Source organism: Zalophus californianus, chromosome 9 (genome assembly GCF_009762305.2).
Source record: "Zalophus californianus isolate mZalCal1 chromosome 9, mZalCal1.pri.v2, whole genome shotgun sequence".
NCBI lineage: Eukaryota > Metazoa > Chordata > Mammalia > Carnivora > Otariidae > Zalophus > Zalophus californianus.
Genome location: NC_045603.1, coordinates 46,447,411 through 46,470,290, shown reverse-complemented (window position 1 = coordinate 46,470,290; position 22,880 = coordinate 46,447,411). Strand labels below are relative to the sequence as shown.

At 33.6% G+C, this 22,880-nt stretch overlaps 1 protein-coding gene and 1 non-coding gene across 8 annotated transcripts in view; one reads left to right on the top strand and one right to left on the bottom strand.

The window, feature by feature from the left end:
- CNOT2 (CCR4-NOT transcription complex subunit 2) overlaps positions 1 to 22,880 on the top strand; it is a 117,220-nt gene that overhangs the window by 42,880 nt on the left and 51,460 nt on the right. For 2 of the 7 annotated variants that reach the window (XM_027592325.2, XM_027592319.2), the window contains exon 2: positions 3,200 to 3,272. In XM_027592325.2, coding sequence (XP_027448126.1) covers positions 3,200 to 3,272 — 73 coding nt within the window. Of the gene's footprint in view, positions 1 to 3,129; positions 3,273 to 18,937; positions 18,996 to 22,880 lie in introns of those variants that run through there. The other 5 variants (XM_027592320.2, XM_027592321.2, XM_027592322.2 and 2 more) reach the window with 4 other exon arrangements.
- Positions 12,681 to 12,813, bottom strand: LOC113923270. Its single transcript, XR_003520268.1, has one exon. It is a non-coding gene; the product is annotated as a small nucleolar RNA SNORA18 (small nucleolar RNA).

The following is a 22,880-nucleotide window of genomic DNA, read 5'->3' as shown; positions in this document are numbered from 1 at the left end:
AAAGAGAGAGAAGTAGTTTCATCCTCTTGAGGCTTGTTTTAACTTTGTTACTGCTGGTCCAGAGCATCCTTAGTCTAAAGCTTGTTTGGGTTCATTGTTCATGGATTTATCAGCTTCTGAACTCTATTCAGTGCTTCGTGTCTTAAAACTGTCTTTCTCCAGTTGATGGGAACATGAGTTTGAGGATTGGTCTGACTACTTTCCAGAGGCTTTTCCTCCAGATTCAAGTTTTTTCACATGTGTATGCAGGTAATTACTCAACTAAAACCTTGAGGGCAATCTGATTGTCTTCGGATCTTTGAAGCTCTTTCTGTGCAGCTTGCTTCTCTTCATTTGCCCTGCAAATTCTGGCTGTCTTGGTGTCTCCCCTAGCTCTGGATTCTTTTCCTTTAACTCAGTGAAACCATTAGGCTTTGATTGGGTTCTGCCTTCCCCCTCCTATGTTTTAGCCTCATACTTCCACAAGCAGTAGGGGTTATTACTTCATTTGTTCTTTTTTCTGTTCTGTCTCAGGACACAGATCCTGAGATGATGTCCGTTGTCTGAAAATCATTGTTTTATATATTTTATTTAATTTTCTAGTTACTTAACGCAGGAAGATACATACAGTCTCTGTTTTTCCATCTTGGATGGCGTCCTGCTTTATAGAAAATTTCACTGTAGTTTTATAAATACTTGTCTTTTCTGACTTTTGAATGTTTAGGACTTTGTAGGAAAACCAGTGTATAAAGTTCAGTGAATGTAGGCAGCTAGAGGGCATGTTTTCTCATACTTGCTACTTTTCACATACTCTTACATATATACTTAACATTCTCTTTCATCTCTTGTGCATCCTTTTATTCCTAGTGAGTATCAATGCAATCTATTACTGAGCATTTTTGTTTAATACAAGATAATGGTGACAAATGTTAGCTCTTTATGTTACCTAGAAGAAAACAGTACCTTCGTTCATTTTTCCCTTTGTTTATCAAAAGGAGATGATGAGTCTTATTGATCAATATAGAATATTGATTCATATAATCCTTAGAGCATATAGTGGCTGCTGACTGAAACCCTAAGCCATGAAATATTTGAAGTTACTCCAAGAGGGAGAAACAAATGAACAAAAACAAGTTTTTCCTTTGTACTAAAATTCATAGTGTTCCAAAGTTAATATTTTTCGTTTAGCTGGTAAGCTTACAGATTAAATAATAACTTATTTTTAATTAAAGTATTATTTAGCATATAAAGTCCTAATTGTCTTTTTATAACCTATATAGTTAGGTTCTGCTAACATACATTAAATTACATTGAAAATTGCCTTGCCTGATTTTAGATTTCTAACATCTTTTGATGAGAATATCATAATGTGAAGGTAAAGCGTGCACTTTAATTTAAACATAACTAATTTAATAAGGGAAACATTTTTACCCTGTAAGAAAGAACTGAAACTTTATTATCCACTGAATTCAGAGTTTCCATGAGTAGATTAATAGTTAAGGCAAATCGTGTTTTAAATTATTAATTTTATAAAACACTAATATTAAAATGGGGCTAAGGTTTTTTATGGGATGCATAATAAAATAGTTTTGCTCTCATTTTGTAACAGTCATTAAAATTTAAGTTGGAGCTGAATGTGTGTCACTTAACTATTCTTGGACATCAATTCACTTGATAATTTTATTTTATGAATAACCTAATTCCTTGAGAGATGATAAAGCTTACTTTTATGGCAGTAAATATACTTACGATTTAAAAAGTCTTTCTCTGTTATTTTTGAGAGAGACATACTTAAAATCAGTGGTACATATAAATTGGTAATGAATAATTAACATTTTTGGCTTAGAGCCTGGCATCTTAAAGTATTTCAGCCAAACATACAATGTAAGATGGTCAAAATTAAGTAAAAATATAGCGCCCACTAAATTTGTGTTTGTGATCAAATATAAAACCAGAGATGGAATATAGGATTTCAGTGTAGGTTTTCATTATGTGGATTCTTTTTAAAATTTAAATGTAATAATATTAATTTTCAATGATTTATTTTCCTTGAAAACATTTAGAGGTAATCCATGTGTATGTGTGTGTGTGGTTGGTTTTAATAAAATTGATTCATACTTACTATGAATTTAAATTAGATGTTTTTATTATCCTCTCCCAGAGTAAATTTCGCATGATGTTAAATAATTGCTCTAAATTTGAATATAATTTCTAGTGATTAGCAACTATTATTAGTTTAATAGGTATACTTACTACTTCACTAGGGTAGACATTTTACTAAAATTTAGATGAGGGGCATTGGTCTTGAAAAGAATGTTTACAAATTCTTTGTAGATACCATTTTTGAATTTTTGATCTTTCATTTTCAATTTATATTTATGAATTAGCATCTCTAGGGACTATCACCTCTGCTTCAATGATTTTTTTTTTTTTTTTTTTTTTGGTACCTGAAGTGCACAGTGCCTCATCATTTTGGATTTATTTATCTGTCTAGGTTAAGAAATGAGCTCCATTATTTTTCTGCTTTAATGTGAAAAAATAAATTCTATTAGAGCATGTACAAAATTGGCAGGTTGAAGGACAAAGGCATCCAGAAAGTTGGCATGTGTTGCTCCTCTTCCTTGGAGTAAATTTTAATAGAAAATTGAATTAAGTTCACATATACTTATCATCTGAGAATATATGATGTATTCCAGTCTTATGGCATAGGAATAAACCTCATAAACTCAATGAATAACAGCTGTATAAACAAGCACTTGGAGGAGAATGATTTGAAATTACATGACTGAATCTAAATTAATTGGATATTTCTGAGATTAAGAGGAGAATATTTAAAAGAAAAAATATGTCCGTTGAGGGCTGAATTTTTCTGTCCATTTTTTTATTCACTGTAAAGTGTCTTCCCAGTGTGTGAGGTCTGGTGAACAGTTTTAATGGGGGAGAGTAGAAGTGGGAGGGAAGAGTTTTTTATATTTAATAATTTCTCAAAGTATCTGCCACTCTAGCCCTCCCTAGGTGGTTAAGAGGAAGATCAGTTATGATATAAAAAAAGTACTTTTTGTTTTCTATGTATCATATTGGATATTTTTGCTACTGTTCATATATTTACATGTTAGTAATTTTGACGGCTTTTGGATAATTCCACTCTAGAGGGAGAACTGGTGGGCGGTCCTTCCTGTGACACGACCCTTGAGTGACAGTTCTATTTGATTGCCTCCAGTACTGTGAGGAAAGGACACGACTCTATGGTGAGGACTGATGGACATACATTATCTGAGAAAAGAAACTACCAGGTAAGATCAGTTTTTTTTTTCCTTTTTCTCTGTTGTTCATATAGCTGCATTGAACTGTTTAATGTGTTATATTTAACTGACACCAGCAGATTAGATACACTTCAATTTGAAAAATTTGGCTTATAATTTAAAATACATGGGTTCGCTTTGACAGTTGAAATAGTTGGGAACATTTTTCAAAATAAATCATGCTATGATAAATGTATATTCTTTTAATGTCAGACATTTTTCTGGTGCTTCATGTATATGTCAAAACTTAGATTATCTGATACACAATTTATGACTCCATGCTGGGTTCCGAGCTAGTATACGGTAAAACAGAGTGCTGATTACTTTTATATGAATTATTCCTGGAAGACTAAACCTGAACTCTTAGGCTATATTCAGGGTAATAGAGCATCACAGAAATGTAGATACAATTGGTTAGAATATAAAAGAAATAGAAGTGCCAATCCCAGGGTGCTGAGAGACCCCAATTCTATTGAATTTCTCATTAGCTTGCTATCCTTACAATGCTAGATTCTTGTTTTGTCATTTATTAAGTTGGTTAATAATATCCATTCCCTATGTAGCATGTAAGGATGCTGAAAGGATGGTTGAAGTGTAATACTCCTCTTTCTTTCTTAGGTTTTAAAAGAAGGTGAAAGATAGTGGTATGAAGCAGTGATTTAAAAAACATTTTTTAAATTTAATTTTTTCAAAGAGAATCTCCTTTATTTGATAATACTTTATTACCAAATTACACAGCGATTCAGAGTACAGAATAGTTCGAAGCTCAAGTAAGAATAAGCTTTAGGCTTTCTGCACGGATACATACTCAACTTCCCTCAGACCCTTTCACCTACTAGTTCATTCCCTCTAGACTATTGAAGGCAACTAGTGTGATAACAGCTTTGATTCCTAACCGTTTATCTGCTAATTACTTGTTGTAGCCCGGTTAATCTTTCCTTCCCTCAAATTGGAAAGGTAAATAGTAGAAAAAATTGTGAATGGGTTTTCATGGTGTTAATAGCAAAGAGCCTTTGATTATAAGGTTTAGGTTCTGGTTTGGGCACTGTGCCTAATAAAAAAATGTCAAGTTATCCTTCCTTTCACTTAACTTCATGTCTGAAGTTTCTTGCCAGAGTGTTATGATTTTAATAAGCCACAGCTGTGGCTATGCAGAATCAGTTCTCCCTGTAATCTTTTCTATTCAGAGTTCTCATAGACTTGACCAACATGGCCTTTGCTAATTTTCATACTTGCTATAGCTCTTCCTTCCTCACAACCACTTCCAACTACCTTGACTCATAAGATTTTAATGAGTCACACTGCTTGGGCTGTTGCATCCTTTGATAGGTTTTAAAAATTATTTAATTAAATAATATTTAATTTATTTTAAGAATATTGTGATTCTAGGCTATGTGGCTTTTCAGTACTCATAATCAAGTTTGTAAAGTGTAAGTATAGAACTTTTTGTATGATTACACAGTAAGGTTAATTTACTTCATGGAATCATCTTAATAGAGAATTCCAAAATTTACATTTAAGAAAATAAAATGAAAGTATATTTTACACATGAAGAGATTTCCTAATTCCTGCTCATTCTACTCTAAAAATACTCTATTGTTCCAGTTACATTATTTATAACTAATCCAGGTTCTTTAACTTACCTGAAAAATTCTTGGTTAGTGTTTTTCTGGCTGAAAATATTTTCCCCTTTTTCTTTTGTTGTTACTTAGTGACACTTAATGCATGTTGAAATATCCTTAGAAACAACTTTTAAATTTCCATTGTAAAATTATTTTATTTTTGAAACATCTCCTGAAAAGTACATGTATAGAAATATAATTTCCCATCTGATGTTGATGCATATATTAAAAGCATATGGGAAATTCAAAGGAATATTAAATAAAGCACTTCTATTTTCATGGGTAGCACTAAAAGTTTGTCTATGCTGAGATGAAAGGATTTGGATTTTTAAAAATTCCATTTTGAGGAATTTTGTTGTTTTTCATGGGTAAAGTAGGATTTCTTTGTACCGATGTTTGCACTCAATTTATCTTTGAGGGCTTATGTTTTTGAAGGGTACTTGATGTCTTACAGTGATATTTAAACGTCCTAGTAATAATAGGCTAATATTCCAGAGTTTAACAAGAAGGATAATATTTCTCTAATTCTCATTTCCTTATAGGAAAGTTCCTAAGGCTTCAATTGAAGCCTTAGGAACTTAGTTTAAGAATATACATTCCCTCACCTTTGTGACTTTCAAATGGGTGTTGAAGTATTGATTTTTATACTGGTATTTACTTTGTTTCATTTTTTTCTATAAATTTAGGCCCGGTTAAGTTTTTGGAGTTTGAATAGAGTAGTTGAGTTTTATTTGCTTAGACTGCTGTATTAGGTCAGCTGAGAATTTAATTATTTAAGTGATTCATAGCTCATTCTTTTTTTGGAAGGATTGTCAAACTTTTTCCAGGGAATGTTTTTTGCTAGTATTTTCTTATCTTCCTTTAATTTATACTCATTTACTTCAGCTATAAGTATGTACACATCTAACCATGTTAAGTACGTTAATTACTAAATTAACTCATCAGTGGCTTTACCTCTTTTATATAATAAAATCAAGCTCCTACACACTATACAGTATTTCCACAAGTTCCAGTGTCTCTCCTCTGACTCCCTAGTATGAATTTTTTTCAATTAGGAATATAAAGCTGATTTTAATCTCCCTCCCATACACTTTTATACTTTTAAGCCTTTATTTGTTTTAGTTCCTTTTCATGTAATGCCTCACCTTTGTTTACGTGATTCAAGAATTAGGTATCAGTACTCCCAGAAATCCTTCTTTGATGAGCTCAGTGCTCCTTTTCCTTGCTCTCATAGCCTTTGTACTATTTCTAGTTCAGTGCTGACTATAATACATTATAGTTATCTGTTTATTTGTCCTTGTCTTTCTGTAGACCTGTGCTGTCGAATACTGTATGCACCAGCCATAGTGGCTATTTAAATTTAAATTCATGTAACTTAAAATTTAAAAACTTAGTTTCTCAGTTGCGTTAGCCATATTTCACATGCCTAACAGCTAGCTGCCTGCTGTTAATGGCTACCATATCAGACAATGCAGATGTAGAACTTCCTGTCATTGCAGTGTTACTGTAGGTTATAAGCTTCTAGAAAACTGGAGCCATGTCTTTTTTATTTTGGTACTGCCAATACCTACCATGATTTTGGGTGTATAATAGGTGTTTAATGCATGTTGTTTCAATAAAATTAAAATAAGGAAATTAGTGAAAGGAAGAAATATAGAGTGTGCTGGGTAACATACTACTGATACTTCCAGGATTTTTAGATGTTATTCCAAATGGAACTTTTTATAATATGAGGTCATCGATCATGTCATGTTGGTTAGTTCAGGGTTATCTGTGTGGATCTGATGCATCCCAGTCCATATGTTCCTGAAGAAATACCTCACAGTCTAAAATGCTGCATTAACTTTGCGGAATATAACCGTGTCACATTACTATGGCAGTGATTGTATTGCCGTTTCCTCCTCCTTCCTATTTCCTTTTTATTAATTTTTTAAATCACAGAAGTTATAGAGGTGCATTGCAAAAGCTTTGAAGAATAAAAGAAATATAAAATAGAATGTGAAAGTTTACCGTAACTGTTTAGTGTGTCTATCTTTTCAGATCTTTTTAAGTGACTGTATTGGTGCAAATGTAATTTGTTGTCTTTGTTTTTAACAAATATGCGTCTTTCTGCAGCTTGCATATTGTACTTAATGGGGAAGTTTCCATGTGCCACCGTTCTTCCCTTGCCTCCTTCCCAGAAGTAATCACTAGCTTGAATTTTGTGTTTCATTCTTTTTATTTTTATAGTTTTGTTATATGTGTGTGTTTCAGTATATACAGGTGCATCTTTCCTTTATGTGTTGTGTGGTGATTTTGGGGAAAGTGGTACTGTATATTTCGTTATTTCATAGAGGAAAAAAAAAATAATGAATTTCCAGCCCACCCAGAACAATTTCCCAGATACTGCTAAAAAACTCAATACCTATCTGACTATTCACCCAAGTATTTTTGTATAATATAAAGCATTTAAAAAACAAGTTGCCTAATTATTTTAACACAAATGCATCAGTAGATGTGTTTCCATTTGGTTTGCAAGACAGTTATACAGTACTATATACAAATTACATTTTTATCTTTTGTACTGTAGTAAAAATGTAAATAAGGAATGAAATGCCAGTTTCTTTTATTCTAAGTTACAATTTATTGAAAATTTATGTCTTTCTGCTGTCAGGATACATCTTACACCATGGTATTTTAGAGTCATAGTTGTAATATAATAGCTTGTAACCATTAATGAATGGTTACCTTCTGGTATGACTGAAAACAGCACCAACATCAAAGCATCTTAGAATCTGTAATAGGTTAAAGTATGTTAAAGATACATAATATAAAGAATACTTAATAAAATGAACAAGGATTTTTTAAAAATGGGTACTTAGCAATTCAAGAGTTGTCAGAGTAGATCTGGTACCCAGAGCAGAAAGATGGAGGCTTTCATCATTGTTGCTGTTTGGCATTGGGTTAAGATGAAGAGGTTAGCTGAGGAAGGAATTAGTTCAAAAATATGTCTGAAACCAATGAACTGGCTCACAGCTTACTCTTCTTTTCTCTTGAAACTCTTACAAACAAATGGCTGTAACCTATTGTCTGTAGCCAGAGATGAAGCAAGGGGATAGAAAAAACTCAAAATGGTTGACTGTTCACTTGCAGTTACACAATGAGGTTGCTCTTACAATTACACTTTTGAATGTGATGCTTCTGCTTATGTCACAATCTCATTATCAACAACAGAAGTCCTTTTGACTCCATGACCTCAATATTTTCTTAATAAATTGGCATTTGTTATTTTTGGCACCTCTTTTTTTCTTCCTTTGGCCAACCAAGAACATAAAGTTAAATGAATTCCCAAGGTACTCATCGGTTGGCTCATTACTACAGGATAGGCTTTCTTTGATTGCATTATATTTTCTGATACTTCTTTTCCTCATCTTCTGAAATCATCGAATGAGATGATTTTTTTCCAGAAAGCAAGTTTCACCAAGATACATGGTATATGGTGCCCTTAGTGTCTTGGTAACTTTTTCACAGTGCCCCTAGGCCAAAAGAAGTAACTGACAGCTCAGTTCATTAATTAGTTCTAAGCCACTTATAGTAGTAGTTAGCATGGTATCTGACAGATACTGCTGTGTTTCTTCAAGATTTAAAATATCTGGCAGCATTCCTGTATTCATTGTGGTACTCCTTTTGGGAACTTAGGCCATAGGTTTTACACATGAAATACTGTGTTCTCTTTCAGAAAAATATTTTCATTTAAGTAGTTTGCCTCAATCATAAATATGGAATGTGTTCATCATTAAACAGAAAGTTAAAACATTAGTGCAGATATTTCTGTGAATCAGAAAAAATATAGATGTAAGCAAAGTTATTTTTTAAAATGTACTCTTAGGCCCTGTTTAGATTCTGGGATGGTTGCATCAGTGGTGGCAGCTTAGTTTTTTAAATCTTTCTGAATTTCCACATAAAAATACAACAACCAGGTAGCAAAACCCAAACCCATGAAAACATTTGTTACAAAACTTGGTCATGAGGTATCTCCACGAATCCCCAAATACAAACAGATGAGAACCACCAAAAAACCTACATATATCACTTTCAGTGAAAGTAGAAAGAAGCATTGGGGTGTCTGGCCTGAGAATAGAAGTACTTCAAAGGTGGTGAACAACCAATTTGAAAGTGATTAAATGTGATTATCCAAGTTGAAACTGGGAGAAATTTTTCCCACTATATTAGATCTTCATAGAGAACCAGTGGCCTCAAGTAGCTTGAGCAGCCTTGCTCAGTGAACTCTCAAGGACGGGCCTACCAGTCCTCCCTCCCAGGACCCTGCTGAGAAGTTTCTGGGAATGGAATCACAATTGAGCAGGATAGAGGCAACGGAGATGGAGGAAAGAGAACTTCCAGATGAAAATGATAGAGGAGAACAGAGCCAGATAATTTCAGAAAACAAGTCATTGTATTTTTAAACATTACATGAAAACAACAGAAGAGTGAACTTTATGAAGTTAGAAGAGTTTTTTGAACCAAGCCATATTCTCAAAATTCAGGAAAATTAAATTCACAAAAGGTCTTTCAGGAATATTTTTGGGAGTGTTTTTACTAATTTGAGTCCCCTCATCAGTGTTCATATTGATCTGACATTTGATGTCAAAGTTTTAATTTTTTAAAGAATTTTTGGAGGTTGTGTGAAACATTTCCCTATTGAAATCAAGTAAGTGAAAATATTCTATATCTTTTAAAAGATTTTTTATTTTATCTTTCAAATTTAATCTATCTGAAATTGATTTTTTGTGTACAGTGTTAGGAGTCCAATTTCCATTCCTCGGCATATAGATGATTATATATTAGTATCATGTAATGATTTTTTCTGCCTTCCTCAACTAATTAATAGGACTGCTCTAATATAAATCATGTTACTTTATATTCATGGGTCTGTTTTTAAAGTCTCTATTCTATTACTTTGATGTGTTTGCCTACATTTGCTCCAGTACTGAATGTTAATTACTATACCCTGTGTTAAATCCTCATGTCCGTCTTTCTTTTTACCTTAGTCTTCCTGAGTGTCTTGACTTTCTTCGCCTTTTGTTCAATGACAGATTTATAACATACATAAAAAGTATTGAATTTATAAGTGGAATTTCATTGACTTCATTTTTATTTGGGGGAAGAATTGATATGTTTATGATAGTCTTCCTTTCCTGAATTCATATATTCAGGTCTTCTGTATTTTCTCTCAGTAAAGTTTTGTTATATTTTTAATAATAGACCCAGATTTATGCATACAGTTTTATTGTTTTTTTTGGTAAATGGTATTTTAAAAATTATATTTTATAGGTGTTACTATTATATTGACATACAGGCAACTTTTTAAATTGATTATTTTATCAATGTTGCTAAATTTTTTAAATCTTTTAATTTATCTGTAGGTTCTTTGGGGGTTTTCATATAAAAAACATCTGGAAATTAGTTTTGATACTTCTTTTATAATTTTTACAACTTCAATTTCTTTTCTGAACTCACTAATACTTCTCATACATTGTCGAATAGAAGTGTTAATAGAAATCTTTTGTTACTTCTAAAAGCTTTAAGTTGTCACCGATAAATATGATATTTGATGCAGTATCATTTTTATACATATACTTTGTCAGAGTAAAGAAATATTTTTTTCCTCTGTAGCACTCTTTCTGTTTTTAAGGTTGTTGTCTATGTCCCTTTTCTCCTTATGTCAGTCTTGCTAGAGATTTGTCAGTTTTACTAGGAATTTTTAGCTTTAGTTATTTTCATTTTATTTTTTGTTTCATATTCATCATTTTATATTTGTTCATCAGTCTTTATTTTACTTCTTAGGGTTTATTGTGATGTTCTTTAATCCTAAGTGTTTATAATTTTTCAAACCTATGAGATTTTTCTAGTTACCTTTCTGTTGCTGATTTCTCATATAATTCCACTGTAGCTAGAGAATGTGATTAGTAGGACACCGCTTGTTTACTAGCTTGAACAGAATGCATATTGACCAATTGGCGGGTGTATTGGCTGTATTTCTCTTCATTAGATCATATTTGTTAATCTTGGTGTCTGTTACCTTCTTTACCCACATATTTACCTGTTATTATTCACATATTATCATTATTCCTTTCTTTCTTTAGATCTGTATTCCATCATATCCTCTTCTATTTCTTTAATTATTTTATACATTCTTATGTTTAATGTGTTATAAATCAAACAGTTGGAAGTTGCTACAAATCATTCTCATGTCTTTTGTTTCTGCTGATTGTCTCTTATGGTACCTTGTTTCCATGTGTGTGTGTTAAGTTATCATTTCATGTTTCTCAGAACTCTGTGGGAATTTGTTGAAGACTAGGTGGAAGGATATTTTTCCCAAGGTAGTTGATTTGCATTTGCTTTTGCTTACGCCTAAGGGACTACCAATCCAGGACCAATTAAAAATAAAATGTTAGCTTAGGTTGCGGGCCACATAGGTATTATGAATTCAGACTGGTTTATGGCTATAGATCCTCAAAAGAGCTTTCCTGTACCTCCTTCTGCCTAACATCAAAACCATGACATTCAAGTGCCTTCTTTATTAAGGGGTTATTAACAATTATGATGTACCCTTTTAAAAGGTGCTGGTTTATGAGAAGGTCTTTTAATAGCTTTTCTACCTTGGACAAATTCCCCTTTGGGGATATAAACCTGTGGCTTCTCTGTACTCCAGCTTTTACTTTGTTTGTGCTGAATTTCCTTCTCTCCCTCCTTTCCAACCTCCCAGGCTCAACAGTTCATTTAAAAATAAAAATAAAAATGTGTTAGTTTTCAGTGATATTTTGTTCACACTGTATCTGAATTTGAGAATAATGCCTGGCATCTGCTCAGTAAATATTTGTTGACTGGCTGAATCAGTATTTCATGGAGCATTTTTTAGTTGGTTTTGAGTGGAACATTTTGTTTTTTGTTTATAGTATACCTTTGTACCAGAAACATATATCTTGATCGTTTTGTAGGTCTCAGCTGAAATTTCACTTCTTAGGGAAGCATTTCCTGCTTCTGTTATATATTCTTATTGTTCATTGTAATTTCTGGGGCTGGGGGGTGGGGAATGACTAGTGTTATTTCTGCTTTTTATCATCTCCATAATTGAAAAAATTTGATAGTTTTTTCCATCTCTTCTCTTCCCTTCCTTCTCTTCTTACACCTCTGTTTTTATTCCCCTCCCTTTCTTTCCTGCTTCCTTCACTTCCCTTTCCTTTCCCTTTCTTCCCTTTATAGTGTCATTTTTTTCTACTTTAAGAGCTTTTTAAGTTTTTTATTATGTGTAATCTAGGCAGAATTATTTAAAGTCATTAAATTTTTATTTAAGGAATTTCACATTTTGTGGTTCCTTCCACAGGACAGCCTATCACCTTGGTTCCTCCGAAGTTTGGGTCATAATCTTCAATATAGGCCTTTTAAAAAGAACTTATGCATAACTCACAATTATCGTGTCCATTTGTCCACGGTTCTTTTAGTTGGGCTTCTTTGATCTCTACTTGAATATGGACATACTGATGACATACTTCAAAAATCTCCAACCTGTAACCTTTGGGACCCAGTTTCATCCAAGCAGTTTATTTTAGGGCCACTTTTAGGGTCAGAGTAGCTGGATCTGCTTGGTTGTTAATTTCAGACACCTTGTATATATGTGTCAGTTCAAAGTGTATTCACTCCTAAACTATTTCACACCCTAGAATAATAGTACAAATCTTTGGGATAGACCGATTCCTAAGATTAAAAAAAATGAATATTCGATCTTGTATAGTATCTCTGTCAAGTAGTTCTTTCCTACAGGTCTAACAAAGTAGTTATATGCTTAAAGCAAACCACATATTTACTCCATGAAGCATTTCCAAGAATGTGGGTCTACAGGATAAAGACCCATCAGGATAGACCTTGACTAAAAAAAATTTTTGTGTTGCATTTCTGATGGTGATGAATTCTTTTGTATATGTCTGAAAAAGTCTTTATTTCATCTTCATTTTTGAAAGATATTTTTTTGCTTGGTGTGGAATTCAAGATTGACAGGGTTTTTTGTTTTTAGTGTTTTAAAGGTTTTGCTTTACTGTCTTCCAGCTTAGATAATTGCTGAGAAAAATCTGTCATTCTTATCTTTACATAACGTAACTTTTTCTCTCTGGCTACTATTAAGATTTTTTTTATCATTGGTTTTACACATCTTTTTTTTTTTTTAAGATTTTATTTATTTGAGAGCAAGAGCAGGAGTGGCAGAGAGGGGCAAAAAGGGGACAGAGAAGCAGACTCCCTGCTGAGCAGGGAGCCCTATGCAGGGCTTGATCCCAAGACCCTGAGATCTTGACCTGAGCTGAAGGCAGACACTTAACCTGCTGAGCCACCCAAGCACCCCTGGTTTTACACATCTTGATAATGATGTATCTTGGTATAGTTTTCTTCATGACTCTTGTGTTTGAGATTTATTGAGCCTCTTGAATTTGTGTTTAGAGTTTTTATCAAATTTGGGAATTTTTTTATCCATTATTTTCTAAATATTTATTCTATCCCTGTTCTTCTTTGGGGATTCACTTGAAGTTGTCCCACAGCTTACTGATGTTTTAAATTCTTTTCTTTCCTCTGTGTTTTATTTTGGATAGTTTTTATTGCTGTTTTCAAGTTCACTTATTTTTTCTTTATCTTGGCAGTTATTCTAACTTTTACAGATGAAATGTAGTTATAGTAACTGTTTTAGTGTTATTGCCTGTTCTGTCATCTGTGTCCTTTCTGGTTTGTTTATGTTGATGGTTGTGTTTTTTTCTTCCCCATTATATGTTTTGTTTTACTGCTTCTTTATATGCCTAGTAATTTTTGTTTGGATGCCAGTCCTTGGAAGTTTTACCTTTCCGGTGCTATGTATTTGTTTTTTGGTTAATATCCTTGAGTTTCCCTGGGGACAAAATTTAGTTACATAAAAGCTGTTTGAGCCCTTTGAGACTTCTTTTTTTTTCTTTCAGGTGTTTTTTACACAGAACCCCAGTAGCCTTTAGCTTAGGGCTAGTTTTTCCCAACTACTGAGTCTGTACTCTTCTTAGTACTCTACATAGTGAACTATATTTTAATACTCTGACTTGTGGGAACTGCCCTGTGTGAGTCCTGGAGATTGTTTTCACTGTCTGTTTTGCCAGCCTCTGGTAGTTTGCTTTGTGCATATGTGGATCATTATTAGCTGAAGACTCAAGAGGAACCTTGTTCGGATCTCTATAACTCTTTTTCTTTGTAGCTCTCTTCTGTATGGTACTCTAGACTTTTTGCTGTAGCTGCTTTGGCCTACCTAGATCTGAGCTACACTTCCTCAATTCGCAGAGATTTCTGATTTCCGCCAGGGCTCCCTCTCCCTGCACCACGGCCGAGAAACTCCTCTAGTGTGTAAGCAAGGGCACTTGTAGGGCTCTTGTCACTTCTTTCTCTCTCAGGGGTTACTGTCTTGAACTGCCCTATGTCCTATGTTTGAAAACCATTGCTTCATGTATTTTGTCCTTTTTTAAAGTTGTTTCGGGTGAGGCAGGAGGGGAGGTTGTTCCTACTACTCCATCTTGGTTAGAAGTACAAATCATAAGATTGCATTTTTTTTAAATTATATTTTGGCTGAGAAGATAGATGAGAAATCATTTCTGATAAAGAGAACAAGCTTTTGTGTCAATATTCAGTTAAGGTGTGAATACTTTCTGTTGTGTAAGACACTATGTGGTGTGTAATACACAGATATATTAGACCCCTTCTCAGCCCTTAAGGTCATTTGGAAAGACACATAAAAGAGTACAGGTCAGCAAATATATTACAGTTCATATATGGAGTCTTCTTAGCTGTGATTCTCTTTAACCTAAAGCAAACAATTACATGATTTCCCTTGCTCAAGATTTCCTAGAATCTGATAGACCTATAAATAAAGTAGCCATTTATCTTCTCAGCTGAGGTAATAATTGTACTAGTATTCTTAGTAAAATATGTGTTCTGCAGCATAGCATAGTAAATCATCTCTTTAATGTTTAACCTGGCTCAGTAAATTAAAGACACCATAGTACATATGCTAATAAAAAAGTAGGAAGATGATTTTTCAAGAATAAAAAGAAAATGAAGATCTTTCTTTTTTAGGGCCAGAAATGTCAAGAGAGACTGCTTGAGGCATATGAAATTTTAAACCTATTCTTTAGTGGGGTAAAGGCAATGTAATGAAGCTGAAAGAATCTGATTGTTAGAGTAACAATTTTGAGATATACTTCACTTTCTACCTGTATTACTTTGGACCAGTTAGGTAAAGTCTTTGACACTCTTCACATTTAAGAGTGAGATCTTTAAAAGATGATTGGTTTCCTTGTAGAAGCATTTCAGTTAACAAATACAGTATAGAAGGATGAAAAGAGCAAATCACCATTAGAGCATCATAGATGCTGCAAGCAATATCCATGGATGACTGCTGTAATTAGTAGGCAGAAATTTAAGGTCAGGTATTTGCATATTCTCAAAGAACTTATTTCCAAACATTCATTGTTTTAATGGGAAAATAGGAATTTATGGTTGAGGAAACTGGTGCTAGCTTAATCAAGATCAAGGTTAATACCACCTGTAATAAGACGTATTATCATCATATGCACTCCTGTATATGTCCTTCATGTAGGATGCACTTGAGAAGGACATATTACCTCTGCAGTGAGGTGGCTTTAAAAGTACATAACCTCTATCTAGTCATGAGAAAACATAAGACCTACTCACATTGCAGGACATTCTATGGTGTAGTTACATCAGTATAACTAATGACATCAGTGTTGTGAAATTCAAGGAAAAACAGGTAAAGTCCAAGGTTGGAGAAAACTGAGGAAACATAAAACCATTGAATGTAATGTGGATCCTGGAATTAAAAAAAAAAAAAAAAAGACATTGGTGGAAAAACTGGTGAAATCTATATAAAGTTGTTTAGTTAATGGCTAATTTCTTAGTTTTGGTACTTGTACTATGGTCATATAACATGTTGCCACTAGGGGAAAGTGGGGCATATGGGAACTTGGTACTATTTTTGCAAGTCTAAAATTATTTCCAAATAACAAGTTTTTAAGACATGGTGGCAGTGTTTGTGGACAGAGGTTATTACCATGTAGTTAAATTAGTCTTTTTGTTGGGTAAGTACCTCATTTTGTTAGTGTACATTTCTCTTGAGCAATTTCAATTTTCCACAGAAAATACATAGTTTAAAGGGGAGGAGAGAGAGAGATGGTTCTTACATTTTCATTGGTAGCATACTGTAAGCAGGTTAAGGAAAGAAAGGAGGATTGAACTTACAGTTACAAATATAAGTCTTCATCCTTCAGTTTTCAGGTCCATGCCTCACTCTTCACCTGCACTTTGGCTAAGTAACAAGATGTAGAGCCTATCCACTTGGGTTTTTTTCTGGAGAACAAACCTTGGTATCTTACTGGAGACATAAAGCCTGGGTATTCTCCATGATAACTGTGATAGGGGAACATCTTTGATCTATCTAGAGCCTATAGACTCTACCCTTCCATGCCTGAATTTGAGGTAAAAGTAATCTTATAGAGGCTTTGTTGTGGTAAGTGAGGCTTTATATTTATGTGCATATGTATATATGTACCTGTGTAACAGGTATACGTACATATATACACATACATACACACACAGTGCTTTGAGCAGTATTTATCATTCGGTAAACATTCAGTACTTATTAGTGCTTAATTTGTAGTAGGTGCACTGTTTTAGACTGTCCAGGCAGTGCACTTTTTGGCTAACTCCAAGGAGTGCGTATTCCCATGGACTACAGTGCAACCCAGTGGCTCTAAGTAGTATAATTCTTCTAGTGGGATTTTGTGATACAAAGGAGACATGTCTTGTCTCTTAATATTAAACCATAAGTCTGAAATGTTCTCAAAACAGCTTTTTTTAAAAAGGCAGTCTAACTTGAGAAAAAAAATTAAGAAAATGGAAAAAAAGTTTTTTTTAATATCCCAGTTCTTATCTGGTGCTTCTCATAGCACTCGAACCACTGGAGGTTTCTGGCAGTCTATTAGGTATTTTGGAAGTGGTTGTCTAATTTCAGTGGGAAAAGGCATAAAACAATTTTATTCATATGTTTCAGAAATATAAAGTTTAACATTAATTTTCAACATAATTCCATTAGTTTTAAAAATAATTGTGTCAGAAAATTTTTTAAACTGTGCTGTAAGCAATTCATTGGTCAATTAGTGTCAGATAACACTCAGGTAATGGCAGTAAGATGAGGACTCATTCATGTTATGGGCCTACTCTGTAAGGCAGTGAGTGTTCCAGATCCTAAGGAGACAAATAAAAGACAAAAATTTCTGTTCTTATGGAGCTGACATTTTAGAGCATAGGAAGACATTAAACAAAATAAATAAAATACACTATAAATTATATGTTGATAATGTTGTGGAGAAAATTAGAATAAGAAAGGAGATAGAGAGTGCGCAAGGGGTTGGGGAAAAGGGTAGTGTAATTTTCAATAAACAGAGGAGTCCTCACTAAGATGAATCAGTACCTGAAGTTGGGTGGGGTAAGAAGCCATATAGATACATATCTGGGGGAAGAGCATTCCTGAAGAATAGAAGTACAAAGGCCTGGAGATAGGAGTGGGAAAGTACTGTGGCAGGAAGACAATAAGAGAAAGGGAAATGGTAGGAGACTTAGAGGTAAGGGTAACTTAACTAATGCTTTGGAAGCCATTGTAAATGTGTTTTAATCTCTGTTACCTTTTATTTGTTAATGTTCCTTTATTTCTGAGCATCAAGTGGATGAAGTATGTCTGAGTAGAAAAGTGATATCTAGCACATAGTAGATGCCTACTGAATGTTTATTGAATTAATTTATATGGCAAGGTGTTTAAAGTTATTTTAAAGATCCTGTGTTCCCTTGCTGAAGGAATACTTTTCATTTTTAACTGCTTCATATAACATAATTTTTCTGATACTCCTCTATATTTAGTTTACAATTTCAGAGTATTTGCCACCTTCAGTAATATTTGTTATTGGATAGATGTTATCTTTAAATAACATAAGCATCTATTTTTGTTAGCCCTAGTATTCATAATAGAATCTAGTTTTCTCTGAATCAGTAAATCACTTACATTATAAAACAAAGATTCACATTTTTATAAAAGTGAATAAATCACATTTCTTTTAAGTCCTATATTTAGATTGATTTCTTTAAAAGTCTTTACATTTTCCCCTTTATCATTTACTTTGTTTCAAGTTATTTTAATTGAGGGGTCCTTACTTGTTTTTATCAGAGTGGAACACGTTTAACAAATTGTTTTTTTGAATTTATTGAGACTTGTTTTGTGGCCTAATGTATATGATCTATTCTGGAGAATGTTCCATGTGCACTTGAAAAGAATGTGTATTCTGCTGTTATAGGATGGAATGTTCTCAATCATTTCCTCCCAAGGAATATACTTATACCAAAAAGTATCCCTGGTTTTCAAAAAGTTCACTGGTCCACTTTTAGAAATTTAATGCATCCATGTAGTCTAGCTGTCATTCTGCTGGTTGATGGTGTTAATATATATGAGAGTCTAAGATTTAATGTTGAGTGCTTAGGAGAACAAGAAAAAGTATACAAGGAGTGGATAGGCAAAGTATTTTAACATACTGTCTTAGATGGTTTCGTGGTCGCCAGGTAAGCCCTATCCTTTCATTTTCTGAAAAAGTGTGCACGTTTATAGAAAGCTTTGCCCCCTGTCCTTTTTTTGATTCATACTTTCAATCAGTCTGAGAGATGATTCTGGGGTTGGGAATAATGAAGATGTGAACAGGGAGTCATAATGTTGAAACTGGACGTTCAGATCTTTATAGCATGATTTCCTTATTTTTCAAAGAGCAGAAGAATCCCATCGTTTATCATGTTCTGGTTGGACTCCTTTCTTATCGTTTGCTGGAGTTTGAACTTCAGAGCTATGGTGTCAACCCTGCTGTAGTATCTCAGGGGAGCTCCTAGTGTGGGGCTGGTGTCATGGCTCACCCTCCAACCTTTCCTTCTTCACTTCAGCCTCCAGCTCTGAGCTTTCCAATCCCCAGAGTAGCAAATGTTGAAAGAAGTTGCACAGGTAAGTATGTGGTGGGAAAGTCTGGGGGAAAAATGGTACTGTCGTTAGTATTTTGAGGGTGGATGTTGGGCCATTTGAGTCATTTTGTTAGCTTAAAAATATGTTTTGTAAATCAGTTTTCTCATAAAACGATCATAAATTATTAAATAGAAGAGTCTGGTGTCCTAAGAAATAATTTTACTTTTTTGTTAAGATATGAAACAGAAAACCTTAAACTGAATAAACCATTAGTATAATACAAAGGTTATTAGATTTTTTTAGCAACTTCATATTTTTCCACAGTATGGCAGGACCAGAAAATTTGTTTTCAGAAAAGAAGCTAAGAAACAAAGTTGGGGAAGGTGTAAATTCATAGACTTAGAATTTTGCTATGTGTAACTTGGTCTCAGAATGGGGCAAGTTTTAGTTTCCTTCCATTAGCTGTAGACATGCTGTTCTTCTATTTCTCGAGATTTTAGGCAAGTGACTGTATTTTTAATACCTGCAGGAATAGAAACTTGAAATATCTTTTTCTCTGAGGTCTAGACAGGAAGACTGGAACATTTCTACCATCTTGGGGTTTGAGATTAACAAAAATGAGTGTAGGAGCAGTGAAGGCATAATGTCTGCTACAAAAGTTCAGCAAAGATTTGTTGAATGAATAAGGTCACCAGATTGTGTGTGTGTGAAATTCTAACACTCCAGGCATTTTCTCTTTGTCTGCATTGTACTGGAAATCATGATCTAACATTATAGATTTTTTCCCCTTAAGTATGGTTATTAGAAATAGTTTGCTAGCAATGTAGCCCTAGGTCCGCACTACTTTGCTTACTAAATACTGCCCTTTTGGGCTCTTGCTTCTCAGAAAGTCTTAAAAAATTGTTTCTTTCATTCTCCCAGATTGATCCTGTATAATTCTTATTCAAGTGATTTCTACATTCTTTTGCACATAACAAGACATTAATTTTGAATGTCAAAATTATATCCAGGGAAAGGAGACTTAATATGGCCTATGATTGCTAACATTTCTTCAGAGAAAGTGTGTCACACTCACTGACTGTTTGGCACTTTAGGTCCTCAAAGTATAGAATCCTCAGCAATTTTTCCCCCCTTTTCTTCCCTTAAATTCTGGAGTTTCTTGTTTTGTTTTGTTGTTTTTGTTTTAAATTTACTAGGAGCCTTGTAGAAATACATAGTCCCTTGACAAAGTGGACCATACATCCAGTTTCTTCTGGATTTCCCTTCCTCCCTTCCTCTTTATTAGACTGATCCTTCCTCTTAAAATTTAAAATTGGTTTAAGATATTATATTCATTCTCATTGAAAAGTTTCCCTTACGCTTACAGGATTTGTTTATATCCTAAACATAAAGATTTTCTATTGTTGTGTATCGTTTCACTTGTACATGATAGATTTATATCCTAATATTTAAGGATGAAGTACTGTTTAATTTTAGGACCTATTAATGTGATTTCTCAACTCTAATAACTTTTATTGCTCATAAGACATACCAATTATAGTTGGTTCTTTAGTTGGTATACGATCGTGTGCTTTCTTTTGTGGATTAGCATGTCTTGCATTATTAGAGTTTTGTTTTAGGATGATGTGCTTTTTAAAGCTTACATATTGGTGGTTCAGTTTTGAATCTGTATAAGGCATATTGATACAGGTGATTTTAAGATTCTGGAAAATCACAAAATCTGTTTCTTCAAGTTGAAGCATACACAACATATTCTCCCTAGATCAAAGTCAAACCGATAGGGGCATTTATAGACTTAGTAACACTTTTTAGAGAATTTGTAGATTTTTGGGGTGCACTTTTAGAGATGGTGTACATGGTTTTGGGGAATATCTGAGTAAAGCAGCTTCAGACAATAGATTTCAGTAGATGGTTTTGGATTAGGAAGAGTGATGTGTTATTTTCTGTCTCTTTACTTGAACTCTCCATTTTTTTCTTGGATATGTGCTACCCTGGTTTTGTTTTTGTTGTTGTTATTGTTGGATAAGACCTCTTACAAAATAGCTCTGTAACCCCTGGAAAGGACTCTGTGCCAGAATATTTACCTGCTCTCCAAAATAATGATTATGGATACGTTCATATAGGCCCCCAGTTTTTTGCTGAATCACTTTTCCAGCCAGAGTCGTATGTTCCCTGTGCATCTACCTTTTAACTGCCTTTTCAGTATTCATTGAAGTTTTTATTGTTCATTTGTTGGACATTCTGCATTTGCTAAAAGTGAAGTGAATTGCTTTTATTTATTTCTATGCTGTTCAAGTTGATGAGTTTAGAAATTCTGCCTCTAAAATTTATTTAAACCTTCACTTTTCTTAGATCCATTGTAAGCAGATTCTTAAACTATTCATTATGTATTTGTCATATTGTAAATATCAAGCCACAGTATTCTGGAACTGGTAGGACTTCATAAGAAATTCTTATATGAGAAGAGAAAGAGCATTTGTTCTTTCTCTAAAGATACTCAGATATTGAATTCTTTGTTTTTTTCAGAAGCTAGATTTTTATTTTTTTTCCAGTGTATGTATCCTTTTCTCCTTTACTTAAGCCCATTTCTTTTTTTTATTGTTTTTTTAGGAATGAAATAAAATTATTTATAATAGTTGTGAAATGGGATTGGTAGCTCAGAATCCTGTTACTGAAAAATACTCCTAAAACAAAAATTCCTTTGGTTATAAATATTTCTAGGTTGTCATATATAATATTTGATATAGGAATGTTCTGGTTTCAACAGAGTTTGGGCAGTATCTCAGATTTGACCTGTCACTTTTCTCTGTAATGGGTAATAATAAAAATACCAGATTATCTCCAGACATTATGGCTTCTTGTGATTGGTTTCAAATGTTGATTGACTACATCTTGATAAAGCTGGTAAATATTAATGGTAATTGTGATTTTTATTAGTTTCTGTTTACTTTGTAGACAACAGAGAACTTGTATGCATATATATGTGAAGTGTTTGTTGATAGTGAATGTGGAATTGGGAGGGACACAAAAGGAAGAAGTCAAATTCTTTATTCAGCAGTCAGAGTGAATTAGTAAAATCTTCATTAGGGAAACTGTAAAGAAAGGAACAGTCTGTTCACCTCCCCTCCAAGGCACCATATGACTTATATTTGGCGCATTTTATCCTTTATTTAGTACAAGGTAGGAGCAAATTCTGTTGCCAGAGATGAAAAAAAATTCACGACTATCGGAAAGTCTTCATACTTTAAAGTTATGAAATAGTTGACTTTATGGTGGGGCACATGTATCAGCGTGTTAACAGTAAAACTCCTGGCCACATTAGAGAGAGAATCCACAAGAAGTTGCCATTAGGGATTTGTTCTTATTTGAACCCATTTAATAGATGTATTCTACACATTCAACGCTACAATGTCTGTTTTAGTGGTTTATAATGAAATTTAGAGATTTCATTAATTCCTTGAAGGATTAAATTATGTTCACTGTATTTAGAAAGTACTTAAAATATTAGTTGATTTGGAATATGGAAACTAATTACTTTAATTGGTGTAATAGTGTTCTTTTAAGCATAATTTTATCCTAAAATTAATGGAACTTTGTCTAAAATAGGTACAATCAGTTTGGTAGTGAGCGGCTTTTGTTTCATGTACCTCTAGTCAGTTCATTCTCATTTTTCTGCCAAAGAGATCTTTTTGACATGCACAAATACTTGATTGTAACATCCTCTATTTACGTTGTTCACTGCAAAATAAGTGCCCTTCCCTTTTTGCCCCTTACTCCTTTTCCCATCATGAAGCTTACAGTTTGGGGAGAATACACACATTAAACTATTAGTTGTATGTGTGAGAGTCAGTGTACTATAGTGGTTACAAAGGGGAGAACTCTAGCAGATTACCTGGATTCATATCCCATCTCTATCACTTACCAGAT